The sequence below is a fragment of the Phodopus roborovskii genome, unplaced genomic scaffold (assembly GCF_943737965.1).
Source record: "Phodopus roborovskii unplaced genomic scaffold, PHOROB, whole genome shotgun sequence".
In the NCBI taxonomy this organism is placed as follows: Eukaryota; Metazoa; Chordata; class Mammalia; order Rodentia; family Cricetidae; genus Phodopus; species Phodopus roborovskii.
In genome coordinates this window covers 19470019-19489042 of record NW_026125052.1, presented here as the reverse complement: position 1 = coordinate 19489042, position 19024 = coordinate 19470019, and the positions used below count along the sequence as shown (strand labels likewise).

Here is a 19024-nt window from a genome sequence, read left to right as displayed (position 1 = left end):
CTCCAAAAAAAAAAAAAATCACCAAAAAACAGATCTGTCAATTAACATGTACATTTTAGCACTTGATTCCATTATCATAAGACGTAGGTATTCCTAGGAGAATTTGAGCAGGTGAGCCTAAGTTTCCAACTATGAGTTGTTGCGGAATATTACTTTAACCAGGCAAAGATGTGTTACATTTGTTTGTATTGCAGAGTATTTAACTATGTTCTGCTGCCTTTGTTAAGGATATAAAGATGTGTTACATTTGCTCCTGCTGCATTTTGCCAGGCAGTGGTGGTGCATGTCTTTAATCCTAGCACTCAAGAGGCAGAGGCAGGCGGATCTCTGTGAATTCGAGACCAGCCTGGTCTACAAGAGCTAGTTCCAGGACAGGCTCCAAAGTAATACAGTAATACAAAGTAAACCCTGTCTTGAAAATCCCCCAAAAATCTGGACAGATAATAGTTAGGCAGAAGAGGGATGGGTGGGGCTGGTGGCCAGAAAGAATAAGTAGGAGAGAGAGAATGGGGAGGGGTGGGGGCCAGGAACACGCCAGGGCCAGAAGCCAGGCAGCTGCCAACCAGTCAGACACAGAAGCAGTGAAAGTAAGATGCACAGAAGGAAGGAAAAGTAAAAAGCCCTTAGGCAAAATGTAGATGAAGAGGAACATGTATGAGTTAATGGAGTTGGTAGAACAAACCTAAGATAAGGCCAAGCATCCATAACTAATAAGTCTCTGTGTCAGGATGCAGGGGCTTGTTGGTGACCTAAAAGAAAGCCTGGTACAATGAATTTCATTAAATCTAATCACAGATTAAGTAATTGTGATGAAAATTTAGAATCTAGACTGAGATATGACATAAGAGTAAAACATACAACCTGAGTTTGATTCCGAGCATCTATTGAGGAGAAAACTGACTCCTGAAAGAGGTCCTTTGACTTCCACACATGTTGTTGCACATGTATACAGAGAGACAGGCAGAGAGAGAGAGAGAGAGAGATGCACAAGTCTATTTGAAAATTTTTGAGAATGGTTTAAAAAAATGCAATGGTTGCCTAGGTAGGGCAGGTGAGAATATAAAAAGGAGGCTAGAGAGATGGATGGCTTCGAAGGTAAGAGCACTTACTGCTCTTGCAGAGGACTGGAGTTCAATTCCTATCCCCACTTCAGGCCCTTCACAATCACCTATAACTCCAGTTCCAAAAGATCAAAGCCTCTGAGGACACTCGGGAGTGTGTACATGTGCATACACACACACACACACACAGCACACGCACATGCGTGCACACACACAATTAAAAATACAAAATCTTTTTTAAAAAGGAAAACAGGGGAGAGCACTTGAACAAGACCAACTCAACCCTGAATATAGAATTTCTCCCCACCAATGAAGGAGGGGAACCGTGAGGAAGAAAATGAAGGCTCAGGGATCTGTAAGGCCCAGGCTCCAAAGGGAAAAATGAGGGGGGAAGGGGAAAGTGCCTGAAATCAAAGGTCTTTACTTCTGTTCTGAAGGGCATGGTCTCAAGTAGATCAGAATAACCTTGAATCCAGTATTATGTAAGCATGAACTTGAACTTCTGGTCCTCCTGCCTCTGGGCTCCTGAGGTGCCAAGATTACAGGCTTCTGCTTCCTTACCCAGTTTATGCAGTGCTAGGACTTGAATTCAGGGCCTCATGCATGCTAGGCAAGCACTCTACCAACCAAGCTACCCACCCGGCTCCTAAAATCAAATTCCAAAGACCACCTATCACTCAGACTTCATTGCTGGGCTTCCGGCGGTCTGGCAAGATTGCTCAACACTGCTGCCTAGTGATGTGTCTGTGAACTGCATCCCATAAGGAGGCCCCTGGGAGGCCAAGGAAAAGGAGAGCCAGGCTCTCCCATAGGAGAAAAAGCAGCGAACAGAAGGCAGGACAGCTGGTGTTTGGCACAGGTCACATCAGCCAGACTTCAGACTTCATTGGCCCAGATGTGCTGCTAGCTACAGGGACTACAGAGGTCCATGGGGAAGGACCAAGGTCACAATGGAGTCGTGTCTGCCGGAGACTAGGACCCATGACACTACCCTAGGGCAGAAGATGAACAGGCAGAGTTCCATGAAAGAGACTGTCCGACACCCACAGCAGGGAAAGACAGGAGATCCATGAGCAGCCATTTTTTCTAGATGGTCTAGAAATAGCCTCTCAGTGCTAGAGATGTTTCTCCCCATACCAGCTTCCTCTTCGGCTTCCGTTGTTCTGGCTTCTTCCCTAGCACACTGTCAGTGGCTTCCCTAAGACTGGAGTCAATGCAGTTGCCTCTGAGTCCTCTTCTAAGGAACCGGAGAACCAAAGGTCTGCCATTCGCCTTCTTGCCTTTATCGCCTGTATCCACTCCACACGCATTTATTTGCTCAACCAACAGGTACTGAATACCCATAATACACCAGAACTGTTGCTAAGGTGAATAAGGGGCTACAAGAAGTTCACTATCCATACATAGCTTTAACATGCTGAGAATACAAAGATTTTATAAGATATTACGTAACAATATACATTAGTCCTGTGTGGAGAAAAAAAATCTATATCTCAAAGACCCAGCTTCTTTCCCAGATGGCCCAGATGGCTCAAGCCCCACATTGTCAATTGACTTCAGGACACTTCTCATGAGAAACACTCCAAATTCAGTTCAGTTGGTCTTTGGTATCTGTGGGATCTGCATGAATGGGTCCAACCAACTACAGATGGAAAACATTTGAAAAGCTGGGTGTGCTAGTATAGGATTACAATCCTTGCATTCAGGAGGCCGAGACCAGAGGGCTGCCAAAAGCTGGGGGCCAGCCTAGGCTCCATAAGGAGACCCTTTCTCAAACAACAAAGATCAGTTGTGCCTGAGCATACACAAACTTTTTCCCATCATTGTTTCCTGTCATAGGAGCCACACACAGTGTTCACATTGTACTAAATACAGTAAGCAGAGTTGAGATGGTTTAGAGTATAATGGAGTAAGCACCTGGGTTATACAGAAAGACTACACAATTCACACCATTCTGTATAAAAGACGTGGATATCTATGGGAGTTGGTACCCACCCTGGGTCCTGGAACTTGTGAACCAGTGCCATAAATACTGGGAGAAGATGTACATTTTAAACCTGGCCCATCCCTGATGACCCAAATTATAGATTTGTGAGGGGATCTTTGTTCTCTTCTGGTTTGACTTTTGATCTCTCTATCTCTGTGTGTGTGGTTTGATTTTTGATCTCTCTGTCTCTATGTTCGTGTGTGTGTGTGTGTGTGTGTGTGTGTGTGTATGTGTGTGTGTACACGTGTTCCGCATGCACTTGAGTGTGCATGTGAGTGCATGCAGGGACCAGAACAGGATGCCAGATGTCTTCCTCTGTTATTCTCTGCCATATTGCCTTGAGACTGGGTTTATCACTGAACCAGAAGCTGGTCATTTTGGCTCGACTGGCTGGCCAGTGAACTCTCTTGGGATCTGCCTGTCTCTGCTGAACAATGCTGCAGGTCAGGCATACACAGCCAAGCTCAGTTTCTTGTATGGGAGCTAGAGAGTTAAAGTCATCATGCTTTCAGAGAAGGTTCTCTTCCTTACTAAGCCCTTCTTCTTAGCCCTGGCTTTTGCTTTTGGTTTTTTTGTTTTTTGTTTTTTGTTTTTTGTTTTTTTTTAAGAAAATATGAAATGTAGCCCTGACTGGCATCAGACTGTCTATGTAGCAGAGACTCCTGATCCTCCTGCCTTCATCTCCTCAAATGCTGAGGTTACAGGCTTTGTCCACCCACCATGCCTGGGTCACAAATAGAATATCTGTAACATAAGAAAAATAACAAAGTCTCATCAAGTTAAGGATGGTAAATACTAAAGACTTGAATGTGAGAAGAGTGGAATGGCATACACTTGTAATCCTAACACTTGGGAGGTTGAGGCAAAAAGATCAGGAGTTCAAGACCAGCCTCAGTTACAAAGGTAGTTCAAGGCTAAATGAGATTCTATTTGCAAGGAAGATAAGGAAGATACAATTGTCCTGCAATTTATCCAGAATTAAATGAAAGTGTGGCTAGAGCCTAGGTAGCCCAAGGAAAATACAAAGAACCTAGTCAAGAGCTCTCAAGCTCTCTCTGATCCAGATATTCTAAAATTATTTTTTAATTAGCTTACAAAATAGTAGGTTTTCATATGACATCTTTCATACGTTCTTGGTTTGTTACCTCCCTCTAGTCCATCATTTCTGCTGCTTCCCAGCTCCCATCCACTCCTTAAACCCTTCTCCCCTCAGTATTCCCTTCTCTGCTTTTATATCACACATTTTCTACTATCTCCCTCCCGTAAGCCCCTTTCCAACTCCCTGGCCTCTATAGGAACTCGGACTCAAACATATAAATCCCAAATTTTGAAACTGGGATACCTCATCTGTCTTTCTGGGTCTAGGCTACCTCATTCGGTGTAATAATTTTACAGTTTCATCCATTTTTCCTGCAAACTTAATCATTTCATTTTTCTTTATAGCTGAGTAAACAAATTCCACTGTGTACACATACAATATATTGATTATCCACTCATTGTCTGGTGAACATCCAGGCTGATTCCATTTCCTAGCCACTGTGAACAGAGCCGCACTGAACATGGATGTGCAAACAATACAGATATGTTTGAGCTAGTAATCAGGCAGGCACATGGATCCCACCTGAGGGAGGAAAATAGAAATGATAACCAGTAAGATTAAATCAATTTAGAGTTTTGCTTCTTAGTCTGTACTTACCAAGTAGCCTTCTGGTTAGATCCTGGATGCTTTCAGAATCTTTCTTAGTACTTTTCATTAACATATGTATTATTATATATATATGTCATGTATTGTATATATTCCATTTAAATTCATAATGCACAATTGTTTTAATTCCCAACCTCTCCCAGATTAAACTTCCTGGGATGTTAAGAAAATGGGAATGCAGAATGGCCTAGACTCCCTCGTCATCTCTTTGTGGCATTTCCAACCACTTGGCTTTCTCCCCTCCAATTCACATAATCTTCAGCTGCTGGCTTAATCTTCCTTGAATTCCCTTCTCCTGAGGTCATTTTCCAGCTCAATCACCACCACCCTGAGTCTATTTCATCAACTCTGAACTCATCAGCCTGGAACTTAAACTTTCATCAACTGTCCCCAACACCATAATTTATCCAAACATACAAGGCCTCCACTTCAGGCAAGCAAATCCGCTTACTTTCAGTCCCAGCCATTTTATTTACTTTTATGTTGTGTGTATGGATGTTTTGTATGCCACGTGAGTGCCTGGTGCTCAGGGAGGTCAAAACAGGGCATAGATGGATACTCTGGAACTGGAGTTAAAGGCAGTTGAGTGGCCTTGTGCATGCTGAGAATCGAACCCAGGTCCTCTGTAAGAGCAGCAAGTACTCTTCCCCCTCCCCCTCAGCACGAATGTTAATTAGGGAGGGGAGGAAGTATCAGTCCTTCTTAGTCACTGCCTTCCTCATACTGCACGTAGCACTCTTAACTGTTGACCCAGGCCATAGCCCAGCCATCCTCATTTCATACTTTACCTGTGCATTTGGTATGCAAGCCATGGTCAAGGAGCACACATTATACATAGTTCACAAGACTCAAGATGCTGTTTTGGACTATCCAATATCTCAGACACCACCTTGATTTTATTCTTAACTTTTTGTCTTATTTATCCTCTTCTGAAAAATGTACACAGTCACTGGGAATGAAGTTATTTCCAAGGTCTTTATTTTCTGCCTTGTTTTTGTTTGTCTTTTTGAGACAGTATCATGAAGCTCAGGCTGGGCTTGAACTAACTGTGCAGCAGAGGATAGCCTTGAAACCCTGATCCTTTCTCCTGACTCAACCTCTCACACTGTTGGGTCACAGGCATGCAACACCATCCTCTGTCTCTAGCACCAGCATTGCCCCTTTTGGCCCCAATACTTCCTTCACTGGGTTCTTACATTCTCTCCAGTGTTTTCTTCAGAGCCTTTGCTTCCTATTCAAGGCCGTATCTTTCAAGCCTATGTCTGGCTCATTTTTTCCCCCATAATCCAGAGAAGCATAAATCATGCCAAAGCCACCAAAATGGGTTCTGAGACTATTTAAATACAAAGATGACATCTGGTATGTTCACATACATCTTGGCTCATTTTCCCTGAATTTCTGTGTTATGTACTAGCCCTGGTACCTTCTAGGGTGAAGGATATACTGTGTGTAAGAATATGAATCTGCATGTGTGCAGGTATGTGCACAAGTATAGAGACCTCCGTGTCAACCTTGAGCTTCATTTCTCAGGAGTTACCCACTTTGGATTTGTCTGTTTATGTGTTTTATGTATATGGGTATTTTATCTGCACACCAGAAGAAGGCATCAGACCCCATGTGACTACATATAGATGGTTGTGAGCTGCCCGGTGGGTGCTGGGAATTGAACTCAGGACCACTGGAAGAGCAACAAGTGCTCTTAACTGCTGAGCCATCTCTCCAGCCACCCACTTCAGATTTTAAAGAAAGGATCTGCAGTAGCCTGGTGCTTGCCATATGTAGGCTGTCTGGCTGGTGAGCCCAGAGCACCGCCTGTCTCTGCCTCCTGAGCACCGGGCACAAGCTCACACAGCCCAGCTTATGGCGTACAGCTGACATGGCAACATCAACCGAGCTCTCTCCCCCAGGCTCCCTAGGGTGAAGCACTTGATTCCTCTGAAGTAGGTGGCTGGTCATGAACTTCCTGAGCTGCTTAATCCTATGCCATTCAGAATGACAGCTGGCTCTCTAGCAGTCAGGAAGGGAAGACTGCTTTCATTCTAAATCCCTTCAGATCTTTTATCTAAAAAAAAAAAAAAAAAGTTCAAAGTAGCATCAAAAAGAGAAGAGAAACCAGGCATAGTAGTCCACATCTTTAATCCCAGCACTTGGGAGGCAGAGGTAGGCTGATCTCTGTGAGTTTGAGGTCAGTCTGGTCTACATATTAAGTTCCAGGACAACCAGAGTTACATAGTGAGACCCTGTCTCAAAACACTAACAAAAATAAATAGGTAAACAACGAATAGAAGAAATAAAATTAAATATCCAAGTCATTTAGCCATGAGGTATTTTTAAAAAATGTGTATATTTTTGAGGTCTTGTCACTATGCAAGGTGATAGGAAAATTATGGCTTGCTAAGGTGCCTGACCTCGTGGAAGTTTAAAAAAAAAAAATGCAATGAAGGAAAAGGGTGTAAGAAGGTAAGCTAGTCATTTAGATGAGGCAGGACGAGGAGCACTCTGAGGATAGGATCCTGAGACTGAGGCTGAGAAGACAAATAGAACTCATCTGCTGAAAGAATAAAGATAGGGACTGGAGGGGTGGCTCCGGGGTTAAGAGCACTGACTGCTCCAGTAACTCCAGTTTCAGGAGCCCTGACACCCGTAAAAAGAGAATAAAGGTAAAGCATTTTAGGAAGAAAAGGTAATGTATAAAGGATTCTGTTTTAATCACAATCAATATTTTTAAGCATCTTCTTCTATACAGTTGATGCTTTCAAAGAGCAATATAAAGAATGATTGGGTCCTTCCTATTGGAAGACCAGACTTAAATAGGATAATCATTGCATCTGGCTGCTATAATAAAATGCCGCAGACTGTGTGGCAAGAGCAATAGAAATTTATGTTGTCACAATTTTAGAAACTAGGCATCCATGGTCAAGGTGCCAGCAAACAGCTTCTCATGAGAGCTGTCTGTCTGGCAACCTACTTACAGTGCCCACATAAGACCTTTCCTCGGTGCACAGGGAGGAGGGGAGAGGAGGGAAGGGGAGAGAAGCGGAGGCCAGCCTTTGCTACTTAAGGCCCCCCAGTCTCAAACTACAGACAAACAGGGAGTGTCTGAGGAGAAAGGAAAGACACAGTCTCTGAGGGAGGACAGATGAAGATGTTCTGGGCTGCTGAAATGCTGGTTGGAGAGGTGAGAAAGATAAACAGGGCTGACCCAACAGGTGGGAGCAGACGTAGGAGGGCCCTGGGAAGGGAGGTAAGGAGTTTGGAAGGAAATTCTTCGGGTGGGTAGAGAGGGGGTTCTGAGACACCCGCCTTATTTTGGGAACAGGAAAGACTGGAAGCAGGAAGAAAAGAGAAGTTATATTTGTAACTCGATGTAGGGGTTGTGGAGAACCAAATATGCTGCCTTGACACATTGGTTATTTTTAGTTAAAGGCACTTGAAAAACAGCAGATGCAAGAGGGACGCTCTGACCTTCCTTTTCCTCTTTCTTTCTTGTGGTACTGGGGATGGAACCCAAGCTCAAGCGCTTTACCACCAAGCTCCACTCTTGAGCCCTGACCTTCCTTTTTACTCCTAAAAGCAAGTGATGAAACTCCTGCATGAAAAGCAGCCTCCCTATTCTAAGAGAAAGACCCATCTTTTCTATTGCGGTGATAAAGACAGCTGGAGAGATGGCTCAGTGGTTGAAAACCATGGCTGTTCTTCCAGAATTCCCCACAACCACATTGTGGCTTACAACCACCTTTAGCCCTAATCCTATCCAATACCCTCTTCTACCCTATGTGGGCACCAGGCATTCATGTGATACACAGACATACATGCAGACAAATAATAAAATAAATAGTTTCTTTTTCCTTAAAGACTATGACCAAAAGTAACTGGGGGAGGGGAGCTACTTGGCTTACAGGTTACAGGCCATCATGGAGGGAAGCCAACGCAGGAACTGGAAACAGGAACTAAGTCAGAGGCCAGGAAGAAATACTGCTGCCTCTGCCTCCTGAGTGCTGTGACTAAAGGCATGTGCCACCACCACCCAGCTGCAGTTTGCCTTTTTTTTTTATTTTTAATAATTTTTAAAATTTGAAACAAGCTTGTTTTACATGTCAGTCCCAGTTCCCGCATCCTCCCGTCCTTCCCTGTTCCCCCCACCAACCCCCATCCCATCCCCTTTCTTCTCCCCAGGGAGGATGAGGCCTTCCATGGGGGATCTTCAAAGTCTGTCATATCATTTGGAGCAGGGCCCAGGCCCTTCCCCATGTGTCTAGGCTGAGAGAATATCCCTCTATGTGGAATGGGCTCCCAAAGTCCATTCATATACCAGGAATAAATACTGGTCTACTCACTACCAGAGGCCCTATTGACTGCCCAGTCCTCCCAAATAACACCACATTCAGGGAATCTGGGTCGGTCCTATGCTGGCTTCCCAGCTATCAGACTGGAGTCTATGAGCTCCCCCTTGTTCAGGTCAGCTGTTTCTGTGGGTTTCTCCAGCCTGGGCTTGACCCCTCTGCTCATCACTCCTCCCTGTCTGTAACTGGATTCCAAGAGTCCAGCTCAGTGTTTAGCTGTAAGGCTCTAGGATGGCATATCAGGTGGTCATCAATCTCATTATTGGGGATGGGTATTTAAGGTAGCCTCTCCACTATTGCTTAAATTGTTAGTTAGGGTCATCCTTGTAGATCTCTAGACATTTCCCTAGTACCAGATTTTTCTTAAAACCTACAATGACTCCCTCTATTATGGATCTCTTTTCTTGCTCTCCTCTATTCTTCCCCTGACTCAATTGTCCTGCTCCGCCATGCGCACCTCTCCTCCTCTTCCTCCTAACTCCCTCTCCCCCCCCCATGCTCCCAATTTGCTTGGGAGATCTTGTCCCTTTCCCCTTCTTCAGGGGACCTTGTATGTCTCTCTTAGGGTCCTCCTTGTTTCCTAGAACAATAAGAAAACAAAAGATCAAGGAGATACAAATTGGAAAGGAGGAAGTCAAACTCTCACTGTTTGCAGATGATATGATAGTTTACATAAGTGACCCAAAAAAAAACTCTACCAGGGAACTCCTACAGCTGATAAGCACCTTCATTTTGCTTTTTTATACAACCCAGGATGACCTGCCCAAGGGTGGCACTACCCACAATGGGTTGATCCTTCTCGAATCAATCATGACTCAAGAAAGTGCCCCCACAGACTTGTCTAGCCAACCTGATGGAGACATTTTCTCAATTGAGGTTCTGTCCTCCCAGATGACTCCAGCCAGGGACAAGTTGACAAAAAAAAACAAAAAAAAAAAAAAACAAAAACAAAAAAAAACTACACAGTATACCACCCAAGGTGGAGAAATGCGCACAAATGTCAAACTAACCCTTATCTTCCGCATTATTTTATTATTTCGCATTATTAACTACCTGAGGTCCATACTTTTTGTCTTGTCATGTTTCACAATTTCTTATTCTTTGTCCGATCTAGTAATAGTGAAGTCTAAGCTCTGCTGATTCCCATGGACTCAAGCTCTTAATATGCCACACACCCCACACTCTTCTTTTGCTATGAAAATAAGTAGATCAACATGTTTTTCCTCCTCCCTCAGCTGTAGATTAGCTCCTTTAAACAATATAACTCTAAAGGCCCGCGGATCACTTCTATAAATGATGTTGAAGCATCTAGGCATGCTTCTCTCCCAATGCCTGCACTGAACTCTCTCTCCTCAAGTGCACATCCTCATCCTCTCTCCCAACCAATAACTCCATGACTTCCCATCACCATGACCTACCTGTTCGGGAAATCCTTTTCTTCGGAGTTAACGAAGAATGCTGGCCACGCCTGAGTTTAGAAGCCCCAAGCCACTGACTGAGGGATACTCCTCAGGGTGCACTATGAGCAATGTTGAGCTGTGCCTGCCCCCCAACAATATCAGCAATGTGACTGAACAATGCAGTATACAGTGATATCTTGGATCAGGTTAGGAAGCATTTCAAGTAGGTGAATAGAGGTCTCATCCTGAACAAAGTGCCTGTGGAACATTCTAATAGAAATATCTGATTGGCTGTCTATTTGAGACTGGTGTTCTAATAACTGATTGGCCACAGATACCATTACTTTATTTTCTCCCCCCCCTCCTTCTCCCCCCCCTCCACCTCCCCCCCAGGCAGGGTTTCTCTGTGGCTTTGGAGCCTGCTCTGGAACTCCCTCTGTAGACCAGGCTGACCTCGAATTCACAGAGACCCACCTGCCTCTGCCTCCCAAGTGCTGGGACTAAAGGCATGCTGCCACCACTGGCCGGCTTACATACTATTTCTTTTAGTAATTTGTAGATAAGAAAAAGATGCCACAAAAATAGGTAAATTTGCCTAGGGAGAATATGTAAGGTGAGAAAAAGGCTAAAATGGGTCCCTTGAAGCTTTCAAATGTCAAAGGGGCTGGTAGGGTACTGCAGAGGAGACTGATAAAAACCAGCAGTGGGGAAGGGGGTAGCAACAGGAGGCTCAGAAAAAGAATATATTTGCTGGGTGTGCTCTAAGCTGTTTCCAGAGGACCTGACCTTTGACAATACTACTGTGTTTGGCTTTCTTTCTTTGACTGTTTTTTTTTTTTTTTTTTTTTTTTTTTTTTTTTTGGATACAGGGGCTCATGTAGCCCAGGATGGCCTCTAACTTGCTATGTAACTAATGCTATGTACTCCTGATTCTCCTGTCTCCAACTCTCATGTATATGGAGGTCTCCAGCATCGTTTCCAAGCACCATCCATCTTTCCACTTTGGTGGGATGTTTTTGGGGGTTTTTTTGTTTGTTTGTTTGTTTGTTTTGAAGGGAAGGGTGGCTTGGTTTGTTTTTTGTTTCAGAGACCAGGTGTCACTCACTATACAGCACTGTCTCGTCTGAGCTATGTAGAACACCCTAACCTGCCTCTGCCTCCCTGGCGATTAAAGGCACATACAGCCATGCCTGGGCTCCACCTTGGTTTTTGGCACAGGGTTTCACATTGGCTTGGAAACTAAGCTGGCTGGCCAGTGAGTCCCGGTGATGTCCCTGTCTTTGCTGCCCCAGCCCTGGGATTGCAATTGTGTGCCACTACATACAGTTTTTTGCCATGAGTCCTAGGGACTGAACTCGGGTCCTCATGCTTTTATAAGGCAAGCAAGCTCTTACTAACTGAGCTAACTCTCTAGCCCTAGCTGTTCTTGCTCTTTTTTAATGGAAGGGGAGCTTTGGAAAAACTAAATTCTAAGCTCAAGACCCACCTCCTCTGTGGTAAACCTACAATAGGTTTATAAAACTCCATTGAATGAGTCAAGACTTGAATTGATACACCTTATGTGACAGGAGAGCTCAGTGTATAAAAATATCCACACATGCAACATTAATCATGTTGTGTGATTGCTATAGCATGCAAACACAGCTTTGGGTTCTTTTAACGCAGCTTTGGATTGTTGTGATACGTGTTTCCAAATAATTAATAATCCGTGATGGTTCAGCTTGATGACAACAGAACAGGATTTAAAGTGACCCAACCGTGGAAATGAGCCTCTGGGAATGTCTGGGAGGGAGTTTCTAGATTCGGCTCATTGAATCCTGTGTGTTTGGGGAATGGCAATGTTCCAATTATCCCTCGATTTTCCTCAGAGGCCTAAGTAGGAATTCCAAGAGTAGTTGATCTAAACTCAAAAGACTTTATTGAATTCAGCCCTAAATTAGTATTCTACCCTTCGCTGAATCTACCGTGTACAATACAGAATGGAAGAGGCGCGAAGCCAGACCTATGCTCCGCCACTTAGACGTGGGACTGCGGGAGCCCTCCCTCCAGGTCCGTCCAACGGGTAGCTCTTAGGGCGTGGCCCAGTTAGCGTGGCCAATTGGGCGTGGCGTGCGTGGGCGAAGGCGTGGCTGAGAAGAGGAACTTCCTATTGGGTCCAACCCAACAGCTTCCGGTAGCACTCGACAATTTCCGGCCACAGGTTCCGCCTTCGCCGACTCACCTCGGGTATTTCCGACATCCCTCGGGCTTTTCCGTCCCTCTCTCGTTTGGCTCTCTCCACTTCGGATATTTCCGTGTCGCGCTCGGAGGAGTTCGGCAACCACTCGGCCTCCCCCATCCCCCGGTAACGGTCGCTGGTGAGTTTAAATGAGCCGGGGCTGGCCGGGCCGGAGACGCTACGGGGGGGGCCTGAGGCACTGCAGAAAGTGGGCCTGAGCCTCAAGGATGACGGTGCTGCAGGAACCTGTCCAGGTAATGCTAGCGCCTGCTCGGAGACCTGGCGCCATGCCTGGGTCGCAAGCAGCGAACAGCCACTTCGCGGCCTGCTGCGGCCTAGGCCCCGCTTCTCCCGCCTCCCTCTCGGCAAGCCCCCTACCTGTCTTTCGTCACTCCCGGGGCCTTGCCCGCGGCCTCAGCCGAGGTTAGCCCCGACCCCGCATTACTTCTCGGCTCCTGTGCCAGCTGGGTTCGGCGGGAATCACTCGTTTTCCGTCGGTCCTGGCGTCCGGCCATCCCCCTCCTGTTAGTCTGGGTTCCTGCCCGCGGTGGGAGACGAGGGGCCGAGATGGCGCCCCGAGTGCTCGGCGTCCCGGGGGTCAACACAGAAGCGCTGGTGGGATTTCACACCGGTGGGGCAAGTTTACCGGTGTTTTCTTGCTTTTGTTTTACGTGAGATGGTCGAGGGGAGAGGTAAAATTATCCGTATTTTTGGTACTAGTTTTTGTTTCGGTAGCAGACTTTTCTTGTCTTCGTTACCTTTCTCGCTCAGTGGATTTCCCACCGGACAATGACGCTCTGAGACGGGAACTCCCAGGCCCAGAGCTGCGGTGCAAACACCCAAGCAGGGGAGTGGGCAAAAGGGCAGGTCTGGATTTTCCCATTACCTGGGATGGGTATCAAGAGGTATTTTATCGTGCAGATTTAGAAGGTGTTTAGGAAACTAGAGATAATTGCTCTCCCATCCATTTCACTATTCTTCCATTCCTTAACCACACCAAGGTATGCGTTGACGCACACGGAGCTGTTGTCAGAAGAAACCCTATTGGGGTTTTAAGTGTGTGATGCAGTGCCAAGTCATTTTCCTCCCCTGCCTCTGAAGAAACTGAACCTTTTGTCCTTTAGTGATGGACCAGGTTTGGGAGATTTTTTCATTCCACCGCATGATCTTTGACATGACCAGAGTTGGCCTCCATTAAATTACAGTCATTAAGCCATAAACTATTTTGAAGTTATAAATCAAACCGATTTTAGAAATTGCTGCGAATTGCCTAGGTAAGGCTGTGACAACAAATATTAAATATTTCAGTGCATTAGTACAGCATTTCCTTAATGTATCATCGCAGCAGAAAATACTGTTTTTAGTTTAACCTCATCTCTAGATGTTCACATGGTGACAGCTATTAGTATTTGAAATTAATATAATTCTGGATTATAACTTCAGAACTGAACATGTCTCTGTACGTTGTATCTGTTCTTCCAAAGCTGCATTTCTTTCCAAATCTCTTCCTAGCGTTGAGTCCCTTGTAAGGCCCTTTTGAGGCCTAACATGAAATTAAATGGATAAGGAGGTTAGTTATTCGGGTAGTTTTTATTTTGTATTGCAGTTTTGTCTAACTCTGCTTTTCTGGAGCCAAAAGGCTTCTAAAGTGCTATATGATAATTGCAATGATAACATGTAAGCCATTGCTTAATAATTTTAACTTCAGAAAAGTGTGAGGGAGTAGAATACATTGTTTAAGCAAGATAGAACCCAGCAGGTTTCCTATTTTTAAAGTACTGTGGAATTTACCTCCCTTTCCTCCATAGTAACTTTGCTCATTAGATTTTAGGATAATGGTAAGAAGTTTTGGGGTGTGAGGGGGATGAGAATAATTTGTAGGGGCTGGAGGACCAGGATTTCAAGGTCATCCTCAGCTACAGAGCAAGTTAAACCTTGTCTCAAAAAAAACCAAACCAAAATAACAACAAAAGAAGCAGATAAAAGGGGGATCTCAAAGGGAAAATTAACTAACTTTGAGCAGGAATGCTATTGAAAATGAGAAAGAACAAGTATGAAAGAATAAAAAGTAAGATGTTATGATAATTATTTTAAAAATTGCTCATTCCATATATCAGGATAAAAATAGTGTTGAGAATATTTTCTTTGTTCCTGGTCATCTAGGCACAGGAAAAAGTTGACAGACATAAGCACAACTATTTGCTCGTACTTTTCCCGCCTTTAAAATTTTTACTTGGACTACTCAGTGGAGTGTGCCATATAGACTAATATAAACCCCTCCCCAAGTTAGCACTCAGAAAAAAATAATTACTTTACATTTGAGTCTTTTTTTGTTTTGTTTTTCGAGACAGGATTTCTCTGTGGGACAGTTCCTAGCTGTCCTGGAACTTGCTTTGTAGACCAGGCTGCCCTCAAACTCACTTGAGATCCACCTGCCTCTGCCTCCTGAGTGCTAGAATTAAAGGTGGCTGGCCTTATATTTGAGGCTTTACAAAATAATCTTTGATATTGCAAAGTACAAATTGATTTTGTGACTGAGTCTCACTATGTATCCCTGGCTGGGATTAAAGGCATTCACCACTGTACTAATTTGGATGCCTGTAAAAGTTCAAAGTGGTTTTTTTGTTTGTTGGTGGGGGTGTCTTGTTTAACATTCACTTATTGTATATACATGTGTGCATGTGTCAGCATCTTTACCCTCTGAGCCATTTCACCAGAGGCAGGCATTTTATATAGATAGCTACATCAATTGATAAAGCTGTATCAGTTATTTCTGTAAGTGAAGCTTCACAGATGTATTGGATGAAATTGTAGACAAGCCTTTTGAAAATGGTTTTAGTATGCAATAGAGAAACTGAATGGAAAAACCTTGCATATTAATCTGCATCTGAAACTCCAACTAGAGGCAGGAAGATAAGGAATTCAAGGTCAGCCTGAGCTACATAAATCCCTGTCTCAAAAACCAAAATAAAGGAATTTGGGTACTATCTATATACATGTCACACTTTTAGAGTCTTATTAAATAGTGAAGTAGTACTTTTAACTTGGGGTAAGATATCCCCAAGTGTCACCTTTCAAAGAGTACTATACTATGTGAGAAGTAACATCAAGTGAAAAGCAGATTTCTTAGAGGCAAAGGTATCTAAAGTATCAGTGGAACAGGAAAAGAGAAGAGAAAGGTTTTAGAGGTAGACATTCAGTAAATAACTTGGAAAGTAGAACCATTAAATCATGAGGGAAGGCTGTCTTCTTGGAGTTGGTATCAAAAATGACTGCCTGAATTTTATTTTGGTGGTGCTGTTTAAAAATTGAAAAATGCAGCTGGTTGTGATGACACATGCCTTTGATCTTAGCACCTGTGGGGCTTGTGAGGTCAAGACAGGTAGATCGCTCTTCGTCCAAGGCCAGCCTGGAGTACATAATGAATTCAGACTAGCCATGGCTTCATAGTGAGACACTATCTCAAAACAAAACTTCCCAAAGTGAAAACTAATCCCCCAGAAAAATAACAAATGCTAGATAGGATTGAGGCAGATTCAAAAGAAGACATCTAAGAATTCTGTTTTGGCTGGGTGGTGGCACACACCTTTAATCCCAGCACTTGGGAGGCAGAATCAGGCAGATCGATGCCAGCCTGGTCTACAGAGTGAGTTTCAAGGACAGCCAGTGCTGCACAGAGAAACTGTCTCAAAAGTAACAATAAATAAATAAATTAAATTAAAAGGTTCTGTTTTGAAGAAAAGTTGGAAATAACTTGTCAAACTATGGAGACATAATTCCTCATCTTGGGTTCTAGTCCTGAGAACATGAGGAATGATTAGCAGGAAAAATTGGGTGTTAAATATGCATTTGATTACACAGATACTAATGAAGAAATTCGGGAGAGAGCTTTGTAGGTTAAAAAAAAAATGGAAATGGCTTTTTGAGCAAATAGAATTTGAAACCTAAGAAATTAAAAAGAGGAGAAATATTCTTAGTATCAAATGGCATGAGCAACAGCCCAAAGTTTCGAGTGTCATTTAGAGAGAATAGTAAAATGTTGTATTCTTAACTAGACTAGAAGTTGAAAACAGAAGTTTTTACTAGCCAGAATCAGATTATAGGAGACTTAGCATTTAAGCTGAAAAGTTTAGATGTAGTGTATTAATAATGAATCTTGGGCTGGCTTTGTACCCTCTTTGTAGCCCAGGCTGGCCTATAACTTACTATCCTCTTGTCTCTGCTTCTGGAGTGCTAGGATTACAGACTTGTACCACTACCTCTGGCTGTGAGGAAAGTTTGATAGAATTATGTAATGGATGTAGTGTGTTGGGAATAGTGATCTGATTATATTGTTAACGAAGAAGAGACAAGAATTAGATATATAGACTGGTAGGATGACCCAGCTGCATAGTAATGTGGACCAGGTTTTTTAATTTTGTCAGGATTGATTTTTTTATTTTTATTTATTTATTTATTTATTTATTTATTTATTTATTTTTGAGAAAGTGGATTGGGTTAACGTGTGTATTAAGGAGTATTTTACTGCATCTCTACGAGAAGCTTCCTCCATTTGGAATAGCCAAAAATGCTCCCCACCAGACATGGCTTAATGTTGGGTCAGAGAACCACCTAGATAAAGAACCATCATACAGAGATGAATATAGTGACAACATGCCTGTAATCCCAGCACTTAGGAGTTCAAGGCCTGCCTCAGCTGTGTCGTAAGTTTGAGACCAGCCTTGGCAAAATGAGACCCTGCCTCAAAAGCAGAAATATAAAACAACCAATCAGATAAGAAGAAACTAGAGTTACAAAGATTAGATTTTTTTTTCCCCCCCTCGAGACAGTTTCTCTGTGGCTTTGGAAGCTGTCCTGGAAACTAGCTTTTCTAGACTAGGCTGGCCTCGAACTCACAGAGATCTGCCTGCCTCTGCCTCCCCCGAGTGCTGAGACTAAAGGTGTGCACCACCACCACCCAGCGAAATTAGATAAATTCTACAATGGCATTGTTTTGTTAGTGTTCTTTCCTTTCTACCTCCCTTTTTCCCTCTGTCCCTCTCTCCTTCCTCTTTCTCATACCTTACATTGTGTGAAACTAGTTCTTCTGATCGTGGGATGAGCTTTGCTTACAAGACCACAGTTCATAGCGGGCACATTAAAATCTGAGAATCTGAGTACAGTTTATGTTTAAAGTATTTGAGTTGGGTGTGGTAGTGCATGCTTGGAATCCCAGGACTTGTGAAATGGAAGCATGGCTGTGAATTTAAAGCCAGCCTAGGATACATGTCTTAAATTATATGAATACAATATATTTTAGCGGGTTGTGGCAATGCAAGTCTGTAATTCTAGCACACAATAGGCAAAGGCAAGCAAATAAGGAGTTCAAAGGTATTCTCTGCTGCTAACAATTTTGAGGCAAGTTTATGCAGTGGGGCTCTTTTTTTCCCAAAAAACCTCTCTTTTGAGTCTCATCCTTAGCTTACTTGCCCACTTTGTTCTTGGGAATGCTTTTTAAGATTTGTTTGTGTGTTTATATATGCACATGCCCCCACATGCTTGCAGGTGCCCTTGGAGGCCAGAAGAGGGTGTTGGGTCACATGGGACTGTATCCAGAAGGTGGCTGTGAGCTGCTCTATATGGGTCTTGTAAACTAAACTTGAATCCTCAGGAAGAGCAGTAAGCGCTTTCCACTGTTGAGCCATCTCTCCAGCTCCCCGTTTTCTTAGTAAGTTGTGGACACACCCTTTCTCCATCTCCTTGTGGTAGTTATGAGACTCTTCACCAAACCTGTACTTTTTTTTTTTTCTTAAACTACTTAGTTATCCTCAAGCTTCAAAAACAAGACCAACCCACTCCTTAACACCCCCCCCCAAGTTTGGTATTATCAAAATAGATAGTAGGGGAGATGACTCAGTCAGCAAAGGAATTGTACACAAGCATGAGGACCTGAAATTGGATTGTTAGCAAGCATGCAGAAAACTAAGTATGGTTGAGCTGCCTGCCCCCTAAAAAACCTCAGCAAGTTCAGGTTTATCAGACACCTTGTCTCAAGAGGATACGGTGGAACAAGATTAGATGGACACCAGATGTCTTCCTCTGGCATATCCACACACGTGTACACATGTGCATACTGGGTATAGCTAAAAAAAGTTGTTTGTTTTTAAAGACGAAGAGCAACTGAAGAAGACACCTAACATCAGACTCCGGCCTTCCCACACACCCATGTTTACACACGTGTATACGTGTACATAAAATGTATACAAAGAATACATAGCAAGTAGGAGTTACAGCTTCATGCTACTGGTTCATCTTTTATATGAATGCAGCC

At 43.6% G+C, this 19024-nt stretch overlaps 1 protein-coding gene across 4 annotated transcripts in view; it reads left to right on the top strand.

Moving 5' to 3' along the window:
- Nucleotides 1–12797: 12797 nt before the first annotated feature.
- Cdc27 (cell division cycle 27) overlaps nt 12798–19024 on the top strand; it is a 44465-nt gene continuing 38238 nt past the window's right edge. For 3 of the 4 annotated variants that reach the window (XM_051178767.1, XM_051178763.1, XM_051178755.1), the window contains exon 1: nt 12799–12968. In XM_051178767.1, coding sequence (XP_051034724.1) covers nt 12942–12968 — 27 coding nt within the window. In that variant the 5' untranslated portion in view covers nt 12799–12941. Of the gene's footprint in view, nt 12969–19024 lie in introns of all 4 variants that reach the window. The other variant, XM_051178760.1, reaches the window with a different exon arrangement.